We start from the raw sequence: 19,336 nt of genomic DNA on the forward strand, positions 1-19,336 counted from the left end.
ACCAGGAGGCTCTATGAGTACCAGGAGGGTCTCCATGAGGACCAGGAGGCTCTGTGAGGACCAGGAGGCTCCCTGAAGACCGAGTGTCTCTCTCTGGTCACCAGGCTTGTCTCTGACTCAGTCTGCAGCCTCAGTACAGGACCAGACACAAGAAAGGAGTTTCTGCAGCTGAGCGGGCTCATATGACGAGCATGTGAGGCAGCAGGGTCTTTGTTGGAGCTGGTCTCATGACTCTGGTCTGAGGTAATCCTGGGAGTCTCATGACCTGTCGAGCTTCGACACAACAGTATTTTATCCAGACCTGGAGCCAGACTCCAGTCCAGACCCTTCAGACCCAGCAGACCCTTCAGACCCAGCAGAGACCCTTCAGACCCAACAGAGACCTTTCAGACCCAGCAGACCCTTCAGACCCAGCAGACCCTTCAGACCCAGCAGAGACCCTTCAGACCCAACAGAGACCTTTCAGACCCAGCAGACCCTTCAGACCCAGCAGAGACCCTTCAGACCCAACAGAGACCCTTCAGACCCAGCAGACCCTTCAGACCCAGCAGAGACCCTTCAGACCCAGCAGACCCTTCAGACCCAGCAGAGACCCTTCAGACCCAGCAGAGACCCTTCAGACCCAGCAGACCCTTCAGACCCAGCAGACCCTTCAGACCCAGCAGAGACCCTTCAGACCCTTCAGACCCAGCAGAGACCCTTCAAACCCGCCTCACCTTCAATAACCAATAATCAATAACATCATTTATTATAAACTGATCAAATATTAATCTGCCAGCTGTCAGGTTCAAGCGAAAACTACAATAATTCCCTCTGAACTGCAGTGAAGTGGAAGTATAAAGTGACAGAGAGTGGAAATACTCAAGAAAAGTACTTTTAACTACATAAATACAGTACTTTAGCAAAGACAGTACTTTAGTAAATAGATTACTTTAGTAAATACAGTACTTTAGTAAATACAGTACTTTAGTAAATGGAGTACTTTAGTAAATACAGTACTTTAGTAAATGGAGTACTTTAGTATATAGATTACTTAAGTAAATACAGTACTTTAGTAAATACAGTACTTTAGTAATTAGATTACTTTAGTAAATAGAGTACTTTAGTAAAGCACTTCATTAAATGTAAAACGATGTCACAATGTTTCGGCGCCGTGCTCGGTGTTAATAAAGGTTGAGTTTTTATAACAGAATGGAACAGAACCAGGTTGGAGGATTATTTGGGTTTAAATGAGATTAATGATGTTCACCAACATAACCAGCTCTGACATCACACACACAGGAAGTGGACCTGCAGCTGCCAGCCAATCAGAGGGCAGCAAATTGTAAGTCACTCCCACCAACGAACTGGACCCAGTCTGAGTCAGAATGGGGTTCAACTTCACCCAGCACCAGCAGAACTAGTAGACCCAGTGGAACCAGTAGACTCAGTACACACAGTAAAACCAGAGACTCCAGTACACCCAGTGGAACCAGTAAAACCAGTGGAACCAGTAGCCCCAATGGAACCAGTTGAACCAGTAGATCCAGTGGAACCAGCAGAACTAGTATACCCGATGGAACCAGTAGTAGAACAAGTAGAAACAGTGGAACCAGTCGACCCAGTGGAATCAGTAGAACCAGTAGACCCAGTGGAAATATTAGAATCAGTATACCCAGTAGGGCTGTCACTTTTTATTCGAAAATTCGTTCGAAAGTGGGGGGAAAAGTTCTTATTCGAATGTAATGACCTGTTCGAAATCAAAATGTACAGTCTATAAGCGCAACAGACCGTTTGAAGCAGTTCGCCTTGTGATCCAGCAGAGGGCGCTCTTCACTATCAGCTTGACCTATTGCACGCCCTATTGACCCTTGACCTATCAATTCAGCTAGTAATATTATGTTGTTTGCTACGAAAATGGAGGACACTAGCGAGCAAAGCCGTCCTGAGCGGACAATCACGACACCAAAGCACCTGAGAAGTAGTGGCTTGTAAATACCTGTGTGTGCCAGGAACCTCTGTACGCTCTGAACGGGTGTTCTCGTCGGCAGGTAATATTGTAAATAAAAAGAGAGCCGCACTTGATCCCGATCACGGTGATAGACTTGTGTTTTTGGCTAATAATATTAGAAATTAAGCTGGGCCGACGGGCCGTTTGGCTTGCCTAGCAGTTCTATGTTTTACCTTAATTAATATTAACATTCGAGTGCTGCATGAATGTGACGTTAGACGGCCTGTGGAGTTAAGAAAATAATGAAAATAATGTCTTGGGGGGGGGGATTATTCAAATTCATTCGAATAACTTGGGTGTCATTTCAACTTTGTTCGAACTTCATTTTTTGTGACAGCCCTAATACCCAGTGGAACCAGTGGAACCATTAGAACAAGTGGAACCAGTGAAACCAGTACACCCAGTGGAACTAGTAAAATCAGTAGACCCAGTGGAACCAGTAGAGCAAGTTGAACCAGTGGAACCAGTAAACCCAGAGGAACCAGTGGCCAACCAGGTCCCCTCGAAGTCTGAACTGGGGAACTGAGACATTAGGACACTGAGACACTGAGACATAAGGACACTGAGACACTGACACATTAGGACACTGAGACACAGAGACATAAGGACACTGAGACACTGAGACATTAGGACACTGAGACATTAGGACACCGAGACACAGAGACATAAGGACACTGAGACACTGACACATTAGGACACTGAGACACAGAGACATAAGGACACTGAGACATTAGGACACTGAGACACTGAGACATTAGGACACTGAGACATTAGGACACTGAGACACAGAGACATAAGGACACTGAGACACTGAGACATTAGGACACTGAGACACTGAGACATAAGGACACTGAGACACTGACACATTAGGACACTGAGACACAGAGACATAAGGACACTGAGACACTGAGACATTAGGACACTGAGACATTAGGACACCGAGACACAGAGACATAAGGACACTGAGACACTGACACATTAGGACACTGAGACACAGAGACATAAGGACACTGAGACATTAGGACACTGAGACACTGAGACATTAGGACACTGAGACATTAGGACACTGAGACACAGAGACATAAGGACACTGAGACACTGAGACATTAGGACACTGAGACATTAGGACACCGAGACACTGAGACATTAGGACACTGAGACACAGAGACATAAGGACACTGAGACACTGACACATTAGGACACTGAGACACAGAGACATAAGGACACTGAGACACTGAGACATTAGGACACCGAGATACTGAGACATTAGGACACTGAGACACAGAGACATAAGGACACTGAGACATTAGGACACTGAGACACTGACACATTAGGACACTGAGACACTGAGACATTAGGACACTGAGACACAGAGACATAAGGACACTGAGACACTGACACATTAGGACACTGAGACACAGAGACATAAGGACACTGAGACACTGACACATTAGGACACTGAGACATTAGGACACCGAGACACAGAGACATAAGGACACTGAGACACTGACACATTAGGACACTGAGACACAGAGACATAAGGACACTGAGACATTAGGACACTGAGACACTGAGACATTAGGACACTGAGACATTAGGACACTGAGACACAGAGACATAAGGACACTGAGACACTGAGACATTAGGACACTGAGACACTGAGACATAAGGACACTGAGACACTGACACATTAGGACACTGAGACACAGAGACATAAGGACACTGAGACACTGAGACATTAGGACACTGAGACATTAGGACACCGAGACACAGAGACATAAGGACACTGAGACACTGACACATTAGGACACTGAGACACAGAGACATAAGGACACTGAGACATTAGGACACTGAGACACTGAGACATTAGGACACTGAGACATTAGGACACTGAGACACAGAGACATAAGGACACTGAGACACTGAGACATTAGGACACTGAGACATTAGGACACCGAGACACTGAGACATTAGGACACTGAGACACAGAGACATAAGGACACTGAGACACTGACACATTAGGACACTGAGACACAGAGACATAAGGACACTGAGACACTGAGACATTAGGACACCGAGATACTGAGACATTAGGACACTGAGACACAGAGACATAAGGACACTGAGACATTAGGACACTGAGACACTGACACATTAGGACACTGAGACACTGAGACATTAGGACACTGAGACACAGAGACATAAGGACACTGAGACACTGACACATTAGGACACTGAGACACAGAGACATAAGGACACCGAGACACTGAGACATTAGGACACTGAGACATTAGAACACCAAGACACTGAGACATTAGGACACTGAGACATTAGGACACCAAGACACTGAGACATTAGGACACTGAGACACTGACACATTAGGACACTGAGACACAGAGACATAAGGACACTGAGACATTAGGACACTGAGACACTGACACATTAGGACACTGAGACACAGAGACATAAGGACACCGAGACACTGAGACATTAGGACACTGAGACACTGACACATTAGGACACTGAGACATTGAGACATTAGGACACCGAGGCACTGAGACACTGACACATTAGGACACTGACACATTAGGACACCAAGACACTGAGACATTAGGACACTGAGACATTGAGACATTAGGACACTGAGACACTGAGACATTAGGACACTGAGACATTAGGACACCAAGACACTGAGACATTAGGACACCGAGGCACTGAGACACTGACACATTAGGACACTGAAACACAGAGACATAAGGACACCGAGACACTGAGACATTAGGACACCAACACATTAGGGCACTGAGACATTAGGACACCAACACATTAGGGCACTGAGACACTGAGACATTAGGACACTGAGACACTGAGACACTGACACATTAGGACACTGAGACACAGAGACATAAGGACACCGAGACACAGAGACATTAGGACACCAACACATTAGGGCACTGAGACATTAGGACACCAACACATTAGGGCACTGAGACACTGAGACATTAGGACACTGAGACACTGAGTGGGAGGAATCTGATGACAGCAGCTGGTGTGGACATGCTGACACACCTCAGTGTGCTGAAAACACTCACTCTGATTGAACGAACTATCGTCCATCACCGTCCAACATCAGCCAATCAGATGAGCAGTAGCAGAGCTCCGCCCCCAGAGGAGCTGAGCAAATCAAACTGTGACTGAAGTCAGAGGACTGACTGACTGTTTGTTGTGTGACTGTGAGCTGATTGGCTGATGGAGATGAACAGCAGGTGAAGAAGGCTGTGTTAATGTGAGGAAGACTACAGTCTCCTCTTCATCGCTCCACACAGAGACGTCAGAGACTCATGACATCATCAGTCACTCACTCAGTCACATTAACAGTTTTTAAACTTGTGTTTCACAAATGTCTTCTCAGACAGTCTCCATGTTTATATGGAAATGTCCATCTGTTGCTTCATTGCCTGATGTGTCTCTGTCACAGTTTTAAATAAAGTTGTGTGAATTTGAATGTTGTCCGTCTCACCTTCTGTGATCCAGAGGACGCGCTGCGTTTGATGGATGAGCGTTTGAACGATCCGTTGGTTCCTCTCCTCCCTCTGCTGTCCATGTTGACACGTTCAGCTGTCCTCCACCTTCATCCTCCTCTCTGCTCCTCTGTCCTCCTCTCTGCTCCTCTGTCCTCCTCTCTCCTCCTCTGTCCTCCTGTCTCCTCTGTCCTCCTCTCTCCTCCTCTGTCCTCCTGTCTCCTCTGTCCTCCTCTGTCCTCCTGTCTCCTCTGTCCTCCTCTCTCCTCCTCTGACCTCCTGTCTCCTCTGTCCTCCTGTCTCCTCTGTCCTCCTCTCTCCTCCTCTGTCCTCCTGTCTCCTCTGTCCTCCTCTGTCCTCCTCTCTCCTCCTCTCTCTTCCTCTGTCCTCCTGTCTCCTCTGTTCTCCTCTGTCCTCCTCTCTCCACCTCTTTCCTCCTCTGTCCTTCTCTGACCTCCTGTCTCCTTCTGTCTCCTCTGCCCCCTCTCTCTACCTCTGTCCTCCTTTGTCCTCTCTGCTCCTGTCCTCCTCTCTGCTCCTCTGCCCCCTGTCTTCACTCTGTCCTCCTCTCTGCTCCTGTTTCCTAATGTCTTCTCTCTCTTCCTTCCTACTCCTGACTTTTGTCTCCTCTCTTTGTCTCCTCTGTCTCTTGTGTCCTCCAATCTTCTCTCTCCTCGTCTCTCCTCATGTCCTGTCTCCTCCGTCTCCTGTCTCTCTTTCTCTCCCTGCTTTTGTCTCCTCCGTCTCGTCCCGTTCGTCCCCCTGTCGGTGCTGTACTTGGCACTGTGATGCATTCAGGCGTCTGTGTGGTGGGCAGTGACAGGCGGAGACCCTGTGTAATCAGGATTAGTGGACGGAGGACGGGCGGCGCTGTGATGGACGGAGATTTAATAAATAAATGGTGATTGAAGGTAAATCTACTTTAAAGCAGTTTACACACACACACACACACACACACAATGTTGCTTATTATTTATTATTGTTTATTAGATTGAAATCAAATCAACTAAGACAGAACGTGTATATCATACTGTATATATAATAAATATACTGTATATATATAATAATATACTGTATATATAATAAATATACTGTATATATATAATAATATACTGTGTATATATATATAATAAATATACTGTATATATATAATAATATACTGTATATATAATACATATACGGTATATATCTGATAAATATAGTGTGTATATATATAATAAATATACTGTAGTATATCTAATAAATATACTGTGTATATATATCTAATAAATATAGTGTATATATCTAATAAATATACTGTAGTATATATAATAAATATACTGTATATATATATAATAAATATACTGTAGTATATATAATAAATATAGTGTATATATATAATAAATATACTGTAGTATATATAATTAATATACTGTATATATATAATAAATGTACTGTGTATATATAATAAATATAGTGTATATATATAATAAATACTGTAGTATATTATAGGGGACGTATGGAGGTCCAGGGGGACGTATGGAGGTCCAGGGGGACGTATGGAGGTCCAGAGGGGAAGTATGGAGGTCCAGAGGGGACGTATGGAGGTCCAGAGGGGAAGTATGGAGGTCCAGGGGGACGTATGGAGGTCCAGAGGGGACGTATGGAGGTCAAGGGGGACGTATGGAGGTCCAGGGGGATGTATGGAGGTCCTGGGGGACGTATGGAGGTCCTGGGGGAAGTATGGAGGTCCAGGGGGAAGTATGGAGGTCCAGGGGGAAGTATGGAGGTCCAGAGGGGACGTATGGAGGTCAAGGGGGACGTATGGAGGTCCAGGGGGAAGTATGGAGGTCCAGAGGGGACGTATGGAGGTCCAGGGGGACGTATGGAGGTCCTGGGGGACGTATGGAGGTCCAGGGGGAAGTATGGAGGTCCAGAGGGGACGTATGGAGGTCCAGGGGGACGTATGGAGGTCCTGGGGGACGTATGGAGGTCCAGGGGGACGTATGGAGGTCCAGGGGGAAGTATGGAGGTCCAGAGGGGACGTATGGAGGTCCAGGGGGACGTATGGAGGTCCTGGGGGACGTATGGAGGTCCAGGGGGACGTATGGAGGTCCTGGGGGACGTATGGAGGTCCAGGGGGAAGTATGGAGGTCCAGAGGGGACGTATGGAGGTCCAGGGGGACGTATGGAGGTCCAGGGGGACGTATGGAGGTCCAGGGGGACGTATGGAGGTCCAGGGGGACGTATGGAGGTCCTGGGGGACGTATGGAGGTCCAGGGGGACGTATGTCTCTCACAGACCAAGTGTGACTGATTGGATCAGACAGACGTGTCTCTGCTTTGTGACGAGTGGCAGTGACATGTTTTGTGTGTGATCGGCCTCCACTGGAAGCTCTGAACACAACACACCTTCACCTGGCTGCAGAGACGTACAGGTGTGCTCCAGGTGTTACACTGTGACATCACTGCTGGGTCGAGTCACAGTCCTGAATTGAACTTCCTGTTTGAAGTCTGTGTGGAGTTTAGACTGGACTTTGGCTCCATCTGGTGGTCACATGAAGACTGTGAATAAACACACAACAACTGTCTGCAGGGGAACAACACTCATTATCACAGGACACACAACTGTCTGCCTGCCTGTCTGTCTGTCTGTCTGTCTGTCTGCCTGCCTGCCTGCTTGTCTCTCTGCCTGCCTGTCTGTCTGCCTGCCTGCCTGTCTGTCTGTCTGTCTGTCTGCCTGCCTGCCTGTCTGTCTGTCTGCCTGTCTGTCTGTCTGCCTGCCTGCCTGCTTGTCTCTCTGCCTGCCTGCCTGCCTGCCTGTCTGTCTGTCTGTCTGTCTGTCTGTCTGTCTGTCTGCCTGCCTGCCTGCTTGTCTCTCTGCCTGCCTGTCTGTCTGCCTGCCTGCCTGTCTGTCTGTCTGTCTGTCTGCCTGCCTGTCTGTCTGTCTGCCTGTCTGTCTGTCTGCCTGCCTGCCTGCTTGTCTCTCTGCCTGCCTGTCTGTCTGCCTGCCTGTCTGTCTGTCTGTCTGTCTGCCTGCCTGCCTGCCTGTCTGTCTGTCTGCTTGTCTCTCTGCCTGCCTGCCTGTCTGTCTGTCTGCCTGATCTGAGCCTGATGCAGTCATGAAACGTTGTGTTGTGAAACAGGTGTGTAGTTGAGATCAAAATGAGGGCGGAGTTTGAAGATGGGTGTGTTCTGACCCGTGGTTACTGAGTTCTGATGGGTCAACATGGTGACAGTGTTCAGAGTTCTGCTCATCCGTGTGGACCCACTGTGATCAACATATTTATCGGATCCGTTTGTCAGAACATATTTATCGGATCCATTTATCAGAACATATTTATCCGGTCCGTCTGTCAAAACATATTTATCGGGTCTGTCTTTCAGAACATATTTATCACGTTTGTCTTTTCCTAAAAAACGCTGACAGGATGAACATGATCAGCTGATCACTTTATTATCTGTTCTTTCACTTTATGATTTGACAATAAACATTTTATTCAGTTTATGTAATGTTTAATAAACAGAATTCTGTGAAACCTGAAAACACAAGATTCAAATGATTTCATTGACTTTTACAGATCAATAAATGAAACAGATAAATATTGAGACATCATGAAGTGAAGATTCTCTGAAGAAGTTCTGTAAAATGATTGATTATGTGTAAACTCAATAACATGATCATATAGTGACCGACAGCTCCGACTGTAATTCAACATGTTCAAGTTTGATAATATTTGATTGATCCATAATTTTTCACGTTTCACGTCAAAAACGACCAGAAAAAAATCATTACGTCTTTTAAAAATCTTTAAATTAAAATAAATGAGGACACACTTTACCTTCCATTTATAATAACATTATCAAAAATATAAAATAGTTTGTGAAGTGAATGACAAAAATGTAATATGTCAATTTAAAATTAAACTGTGTTATTATACAGTTGTTTTAACATTATCAGTCAGGTTTGGTCGTCTGTACTCATGTTTCAGTAGAACCACACTAACGTGTTCGAGGACGGAGAGTCAGAAGGCACATTTCAGCTCCTGATGACAGAAGGAGGAAAGTGAAACCTGAGATATTTGGTTCATCTCTGGTTGCAGGTGTTGTGTTGAGCATGTTGCCCAGAGAAAACCATCACACAGATCTGAACATACAACATCATAAAACATGTGAAACATATTAAAACATGTACAGAACTGAACCAGGGTCAGTGTTCCTTCATCTGAAGTGTGATGTTCCTGCAGATTTCTCTTCAGAGGACTTAATAGAAAAAATGGATCTTAATCAAACTGAAAATGATGAATGTTTGTTTCATTTCTTCTATCCTGAATGTGTCCTGAGGTTTTCTGTTCACTCAGTCATTTTCTGTTCTTCTACAACCAGACACGTTCAGCCTGTCCACAGCAGCCAATCACAAGCTGTCCTGGTGTCATGTGACCTACATGCTGCTGTACACCTCCTCCATCAGCCTCTGATCAGACACGCTCTCCCTTTGTTCTCATTTATCTGATCGTGTCCGTCCTTCATATGGCGATGGTGGAGTGCGTGGTGGAGAAGTTCTCCATGCGGAAACGAACCACCTTGCTGTTGGGTGGCGGCCGGTACAGGAAGTGGCAGGTGAAGACCTGGTGGCAGGCCTTACGGAAATTCTCAGACAGGAAGGCGTAGAGGACGGGGTTAACGCAGGAGTTCCCATAAGACAGGCAGTGTGCAACGATGCGGAAGGCGAAGGAGGCGTCATTCAGGGGGAAGGTGCCAAACTCCACCCACATGGCGATGATGTGATGAGGCATCCAGCAGATGGTGAAGGCGGTGACGAGCAGGAGAACCGTCTGAGCCGTCTGCAGGAGAACACAGAGAACATCAGCCTGAATCTAGAGGACGGTGTGTTCAAAGACCAGATTTAAATCTGAACATTCCCCAGATACTCCAGAAACATCATCACTCCCCAAACACAACTGAATACTCCAAAAACATCATCACTCCCCAAACACTGCTGAATACTCAAATAAAAAAAAAAAAACATCATCACTCCCCAAACACTGCTGAATACTCCAAAAACATCATCACTCCCCAAACACTGCTGAATACTCCCAAAAAAGAAAACCCCATCATCACTCCCCAAACACTGCTGGATACTCCAAAAACATCACCGCTCCCCAAACACTGCTGAATACTCCAAACACATCATCACTCCCCAAACACTGCTGGATACTCCAAACACATCATTTATAAAAATGTTCTCACTTTAGGACCATAGGTGACCATAGCTGTAAATCACGGGGGAACGCGGGTTCTCACACCTCCTTCCTTTCTAGGAGAAAGAGAGATTTGTCCCCTTCAGTAACTTTTATCAGTGAAAACATATAATTTGAAAGTATATAAAAACACTTGTGCTAATTTAAGATGCCCCCCCACACCATATGTCTCACAGTGGTTTGGTCCACTGCCAATCAACCTGCACCTCACACACCTGTCTCTGTGGAGCGTCTGAGTGTGGCAGTGCTTGTGTTGCTGGTGGTGCTGGCGGACCATAGTAAGTAGGTATTTTGCACAAGTTAACTTAAAAGAAAGGTGCTATTGTTCTCTTGTTACAAAGTTTTAGGTTTAAGAACAAAAAACGTTTGGTTTGGGTTAGAAACCAAACGTTCCAGTCAGAACAAACACGACTGCACAGGTCCGGAGGGCTCAGTAAAAACACCTGGTTTTGTCGCCACAAACGGGGCTAGAATATTCCAGGTTGTACATAAAAACATTCAGGGGTGTCCCCTTCAGAATGTTTTCTGTTTATTGTCCCACCAGCAGTGAAGTGAAATATCTGCCCTGGCCTGTGACAGACGGACAGATCCAGAAATGTTCCAGATTCTTGTGTGAATGGGTCCAACTGCAGGTGGGTCAGTGATGGATGAGGAGAAAAGAATCAGAGCTTTATAAAGCAAACAGAGACAGGGGGACAGGAGGAGGACGGCTGTCTGTCCACTTCACATGTACAAACAGAGACACTGACAACAGAACTGATGTTCAGGGACTAAAATAAAATGTTCCAGCTCTCAGGTCGTCTTAGCTTCAGCAGACAAACCGTAAAACTTTTTGTTTCATGTGCTTTTTGTGAAACCACTGGATATTTCAAAGGAGACGTCAGGACATTTTCCAGTTGAGTTTGTGGAGACAGAATCAGGTATTTTAAGATGAAACATGAAGTTTTCCTCAGCAGGTGGCTTCTGTGTTTAAACCTCACCTGACCATCAGCACAGTGACGGAACATAACGAAACGTAACTTTGAACAGGTCAAAGCACTTCATCGGCTGACATTAACATGTCATCACCTTTAATTTGATATGTTGAACGTCACCTGATGAATCTCATGTTACAGTTTTTGCCGAATGCTTACACACATGTTGCAGACTTTGGCTCACTGTGTCAGAACTTAACACACAGGCCGAGTAAGACACAGCACATGAAGATAAACTCCTAACTAACTTATACGGCAAAATGAAACTCTTGAAACAAAACCTAACAATCCCATTTCAAAACTGTTTTTAGCATCAAAACGTTAAACACATGCACCTTTGAATTACTCTTTCCTAGCAGCAACAACACACAGATGTGCTTTATGCAAAACACAGCTGTATTCAGTACTTTGGATGGTTTTTGACTTTAAAAGACTCATACAGATTTTTTTTGTGAAAGATTGATCCACTACAGTTGATCTAGACACATGAAAACAAAATGGAAACGCTTCAGATTTTTTTTTTGTTTTTCAGGTTTTTGCAAAAGTAAAATAAAAAACACAAAGACATGGTACAACTAGAGTGTTCTACAAAACATAGTGTTGTAAGGGAATGATTGGAAGACATTTAGGCTATGGATCCTGTCTACTGTTGGCAATTGGCCACTACTCTCACACTCTATACAGCTGCTTCAGTGAAATGTTGTGCTTTTTAAGGATGCGGGAGAGTGTAGATATGCTGACAGTGTTGATGTCAGCGAAGGTTATTTGATCTGCGATGATCTGCTCTCTCAATTCACGAAGCCAGATTTCGACTCGCCAGCTGGACTCTCTGCCCAGCCCCCCTTATTGTAAGGCCATGATTTATTACATGGTCCACCAAAGTGGCCTTCATGTCATCAGATATTTGTCTCCTTCTGTTGCCTGCTCCCCTTCTTCGGCCTCTTCCTCTTCCTCGTCCTGCTGCTGCTCTTACTCTCCCTCTTCCTCTTTCTGCCTCCATGTTTCCAAAGTTGGCACAAAGGAGCTGAGCTCACATCATGTGTATTGGTGTATTTGTAGTGCTATGGCTTAGACTGATTGGTCTACAATTAGATTTTAAATGTTTTCATGTGTGTGAGTCTGTGTGCTTTTCCAATTTTAGTTGTGTTTTGTATTTTAAATAGATGTGTTTTCCCAATGATTGCATGAGATTTCCTTTTTGAACAATGTGTCTTATGTAAAAAACAGTGTGTAGTGTTTTGCAAGAAGTGTTTTGGAGAATTTCAAACACAGTGCAAAGCATATATTGTGTTTGCAGGGTTGGTCCTTTTGTTTAGGGCATGGTCACCTAAGTTAGAGGTTGTGATGCTTTGGGCATAGCAACCACTTTTAGTGTTTAAGCATTAGGCAAAAACTGTAATATTCTCTCTTTTAACTGTTTCTGGTCTCAACACATAAACACTGCTGGCTGCAGATACAAGTCAAATATCATAAAGTCTCACGTCCTGCTGTCAGTTGTTTTATATGACTTCATGTGTTTTATGTGATTTGGCTGCTTGATAAAGAACTCAACACAACCATGAACACCTCCCTCATGATTTACTGTCAGCAGGAAAACTAATAACTGACAGGTTATTACAAACATTCTGTTTCTCTAGAACATATTTGCTGTTGCAGAAATCAAACATTGTTGTCATAAATGTATTAAAGTTAAATAAATATAAAGATGAATATCTGATGTTGTCTACAATACGAAAGTGTGTGGTTGTTTGCACAGAGTGTTTCTGCCATGAATGAACTTGAATCAGTCGGCGTCTGAGGGAATCTCGTCTATTCTTAGTCCTGCTGTCTAAATATTTACCCAGCAGCCTTTGTTCCTGCCATAAACCGATCTGTGATCTGCTGCTCAGGACGTCTGCTCACTGTCTCCTGTCAACCTCGGTGGCCTCCCCAACCGTCTCTGTGATCCTGTGATGTTGGACAGATTTCACCTGTCAGAGTGTTGATGGACCGCTGCGACCCCGAGGGGGTAACAGGACCGATGGGGGTCGTTAATCTACTAACACAGAGCCGCTCGTCACGCCTTCAGTACGGTTTTCTTTTGGTCCGGCAGATAGTATAAAATGATGGTTTGGTTCAAAACTAAACCATTTACATGAATGACTAAATAATAAAACTGACAAATAAGAAACTAATTTATAAAATGAAGTGTTGAGGATGAGTTCAGGATTCTCAGTCTGGGGAATGAAGCTGCTCTGTAGTCTGGTGGTACGGCAGCAGATACTTCTGTATCTGTTGTCAGGCGGCAGCAGGGTGAACAGACTGTGTCTGGGTGGGTGTCGTCTTGTAGAACCTCTGGATTCTGTGCAGACGTCTCACTTCACTGATGTCACTGATGCTCTGTAGATGGAACCAGTGATGTTCTGGTGGTTTTAATGAGCCGCTGTAGAGCCGTCCTGTCCTGGGCCGTGATCAACCAGACAGTTTGTGATGTTTCCTGTCAGGATGATTTCTTTTGATCCTCAGTAAAACTTCCTAAGTTTCTGTAGGCAGTTGAGCCTTTGCTGTGCTGTTCTAACCGGGGTGGAGACAAGTGGTGGAGACGTGTGGTGGAGACGTGGTGGAGATGTGTGGTGGAGACGTGTGGTGGAGACGTGGTGGAGATGTGTGGTGGAGATGTGTGGTGGAGACGTGTGGTGGAGACGTGTGGTGGAGACAAGTGGTGGAGACGTGTGGTGGAGACGTGTGGTGGAGACGTGTGGTGGAGATGTGTGGTGGAGACGTGTGGTGGAGACGTGTGGTGGAGACGTGTGGTGGAGACGTGTGGTGGAGACGTGTGGTGGAGACGTGTGGTGGAGACAAGTGGTGGAGACGTGTGGTGGAGACGTGTGGTGGAGATGTGTGGTGGAGACGTGTGGTGGAGACGTGTGGTGGAGACAAGTGGTGGAGACGTGTGGTGGAGACGTGTGGTGGAGACAAGTGGTGGAGACGTGTGTGGTGGAGACGTGTGGTGGAGATGTGTGGTGGAGACGTGTGGTGGAGACGTGTGGTGGAGACAAGTGGTGGAGACGTGTGGTGGAGACGTGGTGGAGATGTGTGGTGACATGACGGCTCTCAGTGATATTGATGTAACAAATGTACAACTGAAGAGAAGTTCCACCTTTGAATACTTGCCTCCACACAGTGAGACAGAAGAAGAAGAAACAGACTGCAGAGCTGATAACTTCCTGTCCCTCTCAGGATAAAAGAAACATTTAGAACAAGACATCATCATCATCATCATCATCGTCGTCGTCGTCGTCGTCGTCATCATCATCCTCATCATCATCATCATCATCCTCATCATCATCATCATCATCATCGTCATCATCATCATCATCATCATTAACTGTGCTGATGGTCACACACACGATGACTGATGTTCTTCATCAGAGTGAGAGCTGACTGCTGATTGGCTGTGAAGGGTGTGGATGTTTCCTGTGAACAGCAGCTGTTTGATCAATAACTCCATCAATCAACCAATCAGCAGGAGAATACAGAGATTCAATCAGCCAATCAGCAGGAGAATAGAGAAAGAGAGTCCACACCCTCAGACAGCTGGAGACAGAAGTAGATCCACAGAAACCTGCAGAACCCGGATCTTATTTCTAAAAGTGAGATTGAAAACAGTTGAGTTGAACCTCCGACCCTCCGCTCAGTCTGCTGACCCCGAACACGTTTCACTCACAGACAGTTTTATGAGGAGGAGGAGGAGGAACTGTACCTTTCTCTTGGAGCGCTCAGACTTCTTGGACATGTTCTTCATCTTTTTGTGCAGATGAAATAAAACCTGAGGGAAAAACAAACAGTGACAGGGAATCAATATTTATGATCAGTAAGTGATCAATAACTGAGCTCATCTCTAAACAGGAAGTCTGTCAGTACAAACTGTTTGAATCCACCTGAACTGAACAGTTAGAGACAAACAGACAGGAAGTGTGCCTTCACATTAAGAGCACATACACACAGCTGACTGCAGACTTTTAACAAAATATTCTGAAACAAATAAATAATAAAGATGATTTTATATTTGTTAACAGCATCAGTGCAGATCAATAATCTGTAAATGTTCCATCTGTTAGCCTCTGAACAGATGTTAGAACGTCACTGACAATAGAAAAACAACCAAAACACGTCGAGTGTTTCAGATCAGTCGGTCGACAGAATAAAAATGATGAATAAAAAACCTGAATCTGACTTGTCAACACCTCCTTTATTAAAATCAATCAGTAATAATCCTGCTGAAACTAAACACGTTTCACTGATTAACAGTGTGAATACTGAATTATGAGATAACTGGTGGTTCTGGAATCATTAAAATATATTTTTATAATCAATTTAAAGTCAAATATTTGTTGGATCTGAAAATAACTGATGATGTCACTAATTTATTCATTTGTGAGTGTTTTAGAGCTGAAACGATTGATCAGTTTATCAGTTTCTTCTTAAATGAAAATGAATCAGGAACTATTTTAAGTACCAGTGAACTGGTTCCAGCTGTAAACTGTGTGATGTGTGAGTGAACTGAAGCTCTTTTCTAACAGATACATCGTCAATAAGAACTGAACTGAGTGAATTATTATTACTAACTAATTATTTAACTAACAGGTCAAATCTGGTCGTCCACACAATAAAAGTCTCTCCACCGCTTCAGTTCTCTTCTGACCATTTGTCTCATTTTAAATGAGTACTGTTGCCATGGAGACGAGCTGAGCAGTTCAATTAAAATTAAAATTTAAAAATATTTGTCATTAAACATTTGTATTGTTCCTACGGAGTGAGGATATTTAGAGGATTTCCTAAATATCACTCTGCGACTCTTCAACCACTTCATGTTTTATTTTGAAAACTCACACCAGAATTTTATGAATATATCAAAGGAGCGACCCAGTTCAATCTGCACTCTTACACCGCCTGAGTTACATGTCTTTTATTTTGAAACAGCCCCCGGGTGCTTACCCCATGTCGTCTCCGCGCGCTTGGCGCCTGTTTTACGCACAGTTTTATGAGCATCAGGACTTCGTGCGCGCACTTTGGCCCCTGTGTTGTTATTAATCATGTTTTACAGCAGCGGCAGTCAAACATTATCCTGTTAAATGAGCTCTTTTTTGAACTGACCCTGGTGTAGCAGCAGCTGATGAGCAGCAGCGGGAGCAGGTACCCGAGCACCAGGACCGTCACCCTGTAGGCGCGTTTGGAGGCTCCGGACCACTGCTCCCAGCAGAAGGTGCTGTTGGGGGCGCTGGGGTGGCTGGTGAGGACCTGGTGCTGGGCCACCGGGACCGAGCACAGTAGGGACAGCGTCCAGATGACGCACACCCCGGCCAGCGCGTTCCTGCGGCTCCGGACGCACGGAGCCTTCCGGGAGCGCACCACGGCGACGTAGCGGTCCACGGACATGGCGACGAGGGTAAAGATGCTGACCAGCATGCTGACGGTGGAGAAGAAGTGTCCGAACCTACAGAGGAAGGCTCCGAACACCCACTGCGGCAGCGAGTAGATAGTGGCGTGGAACGGGACGCAGAAGAGGAGGAAGAGGAGGTCCGCCGCGCTCAGGTTCAGGATGAAGATGTTGGTCGGGTTCCCGGGGCGCCTCACCCCTCCTCCCCCACCGCCCCCACTCACTCTCCCTCCGCCACTGTACCTCACCCTCCCGATCACCACCATCACCACAGAGTTCCCCACCACCCCCACCACGAAGATCAGCCCGAATACCACTGGCACGACCACCGCCTCCGGCCCGGACCCGTCGCCCTCCGCCGCCGTCTCGGACCGGTTGGACTCCCGGAGGTCAGCCCAGGCAGACGACTCGTTTCCCGGCTGCAGCATGTTGGAGCTCTGCGGGTGGAGCTGGAGGTCAGAGCAGGTGGAGGAGCAGAGGACAGACTGGCTCAAAGACCAGGTCCATGATCCGGATCAAACAGTCCACTGACTGCTGGAGACACGGCAAGTTAACGGAAACATGACGTACAGCTTCCTGTCAGCACATTTCACAATAAAACAAATGTAATGAGAAAAACCAACAGGAAGCAGAAGATGAGATTATTTTCAATGAAATGACAGAAAACACAATCAAGAACAAAATGTTTCATTTCTGAACTGTCAAATCTATATTCTTAACAGAAAACAAGATGTTCTCATGTCACAACACAAAGAAACACTCAGTCGTCTGTTCTCCTGCTGAGCCCGATGATTAAAGTTCTGACGTGTGGTGTCTCGTTGTTTCATCACTTCACTGAGTTACTAATTGATCTTTTTCCAATAAAGGTTCAGTCTGTAGGATTTAGTGGCATCTAGTGGTGAGTTTGCAGACTGCAACCAACTGACCACCCCTCGCTTCACCCTCCCTCCTCTGTCTCTCCAGTTTGTCCATTCTGGGCTCCTGTGGAAAAATGGTGGCGCAACATGGTGGATGCTCTGTAGATGTACAGACTCATTCTGGGGTAACAAAAACACAAACATGTCTTTAGTTTAACTTAAGTCTGAGTTTAACACAAGAAGTCTGAGTTTAACACAACAAGTCTGAGTTTAATACAACAAGCCTGAGTTCAACACAACAAGCCTGAGTTTAACACAACCAGTCTGAGTTTAACACAAGAAGCCTGAGTTTAACACAACAAGTCTGAGTTTAACACAACAAGTCTGAGTTTAACACAACAAGTCTGAGTTTAATACAACAAGCCTGAGTTCAACACAACAAGCCTGAGTTTAACACAACCAGTCTGAGTTTAACACAAGAAGCCTGAGTTTCAGCTCATTGCACACTGACCCAAAAATATTAGTAACTGTACTCACAGTAGTCACTGTAGTAACTGTACTCAAAGTAGTCACTGTACTGTAGTAACTGTACTCACAGTAGTAACAGTAGTAACTGTACTGTAGTAACTGTACTCACAGTAGTAACAGTAGTAACTGTACTGTAGTAACTGTACTCATAGTAGTAACTGTAGTCACAGTAGTAACTGTACTGTAGTAACTGTACTGTAGTAACTGTACTCACAGTAGTAACAGTAGTAACTGTACTCACAGTAGTAACAGTAGTAACTGTACTCACAGTAGTCACTGTACTGTAGTAACTGTACTGTAGTAACTGTACTCACAGTAGTAACAGTAGTAACTGTACTCACAGTAGTCACTGTACTGTAGTAACTGTACTCATAGTAGTAACAGTAGTAACTGTACTCACAGTAGTAACTGTAGTAACTGTACTCACAGTAGTCACTGTAGTAACTGTACTCACAGTAGTCACTGTACTGTAATAACTGTACTCACAGTAGTAACTGTAGTAACTGTACTCACAGTAGTCACTGTACTGTAGTAACTGTACTCACAGTAGTAACAGTAGTAACTGTACTCACAGTAGTCACTGTACTGTAGTAACTGTACTCACAGTAGTCACTGTAGTAACTGTACTCACAGTAGTAACAGTAGTAACTGTACTCACAGTAGTAACAGTAGTAACTGTACTCACAGTAGTCACTGTAGTAACTGTACTCACAGTAGTAACAGTAGTAACTGTACTCACAGTAGTCACTGTAGTAACTGTACTCACAGTAGTCACTGTAGTAACTGTACTCACAGTAGTCACTGTACT

The 19,336-nt window shown here is 45.1% G+C and overlaps 2 protein-coding genes across 2 annotated transcripts in view; both read right to left on the minus strand.

Annotated features, from left to right (window-relative positions):
• Positions 1–5,594, minus strand: part of LOC140994328 (transient receptor potential cation channel subfamily M member 1-like) — a 39,487-nt gene extending 33,893 nt beyond the window's left edge. Inside the window, exon 1 of the mRNA XM_073463899.1 lies at positions 5,511–5,594. Coding sequence (XP_073320000.1) covers positions 5,511–5,594 — 84 coding nt within the window. The remainder of the gene's footprint in view (positions 1–5,510) is intronic.
• A 4,242-nt stretch (positions 5,595–9,836) lies between these two features.
• Positions 9,837–17,571, minus strand: galr1b (galanin receptor 1b). The gene is made up of 3 exons (XM_073464309.1): positions 16,861–17,571; positions 15,467–15,532; positions 9,837–10,333 (listed from the first exon to the last, which is right to left on the minus strand). The coding sequence occupies exons 1-3, from the start codon at positions 17,569–17,571 to the stop codon at positions 10,016–10,018; spliced, it is 1,095 nt and encodes a 364-aa protein (XP_073320410.1). The 3' UTR covers positions 9,837–10,015.
• Positions 17,572–19,336: the final 1,765 nt, after the last annotated feature.

Source organism: Pagrus major, chromosome 4, assembly GCF_040436345.1.
Source record: "Pagrus major chromosome 4, Pma_NU_1.0".
NCBI lineage: Eukaryota > Metazoa > Chordata > Actinopteri > Spariformes > Sparidae > Pagrus > Pagrus major.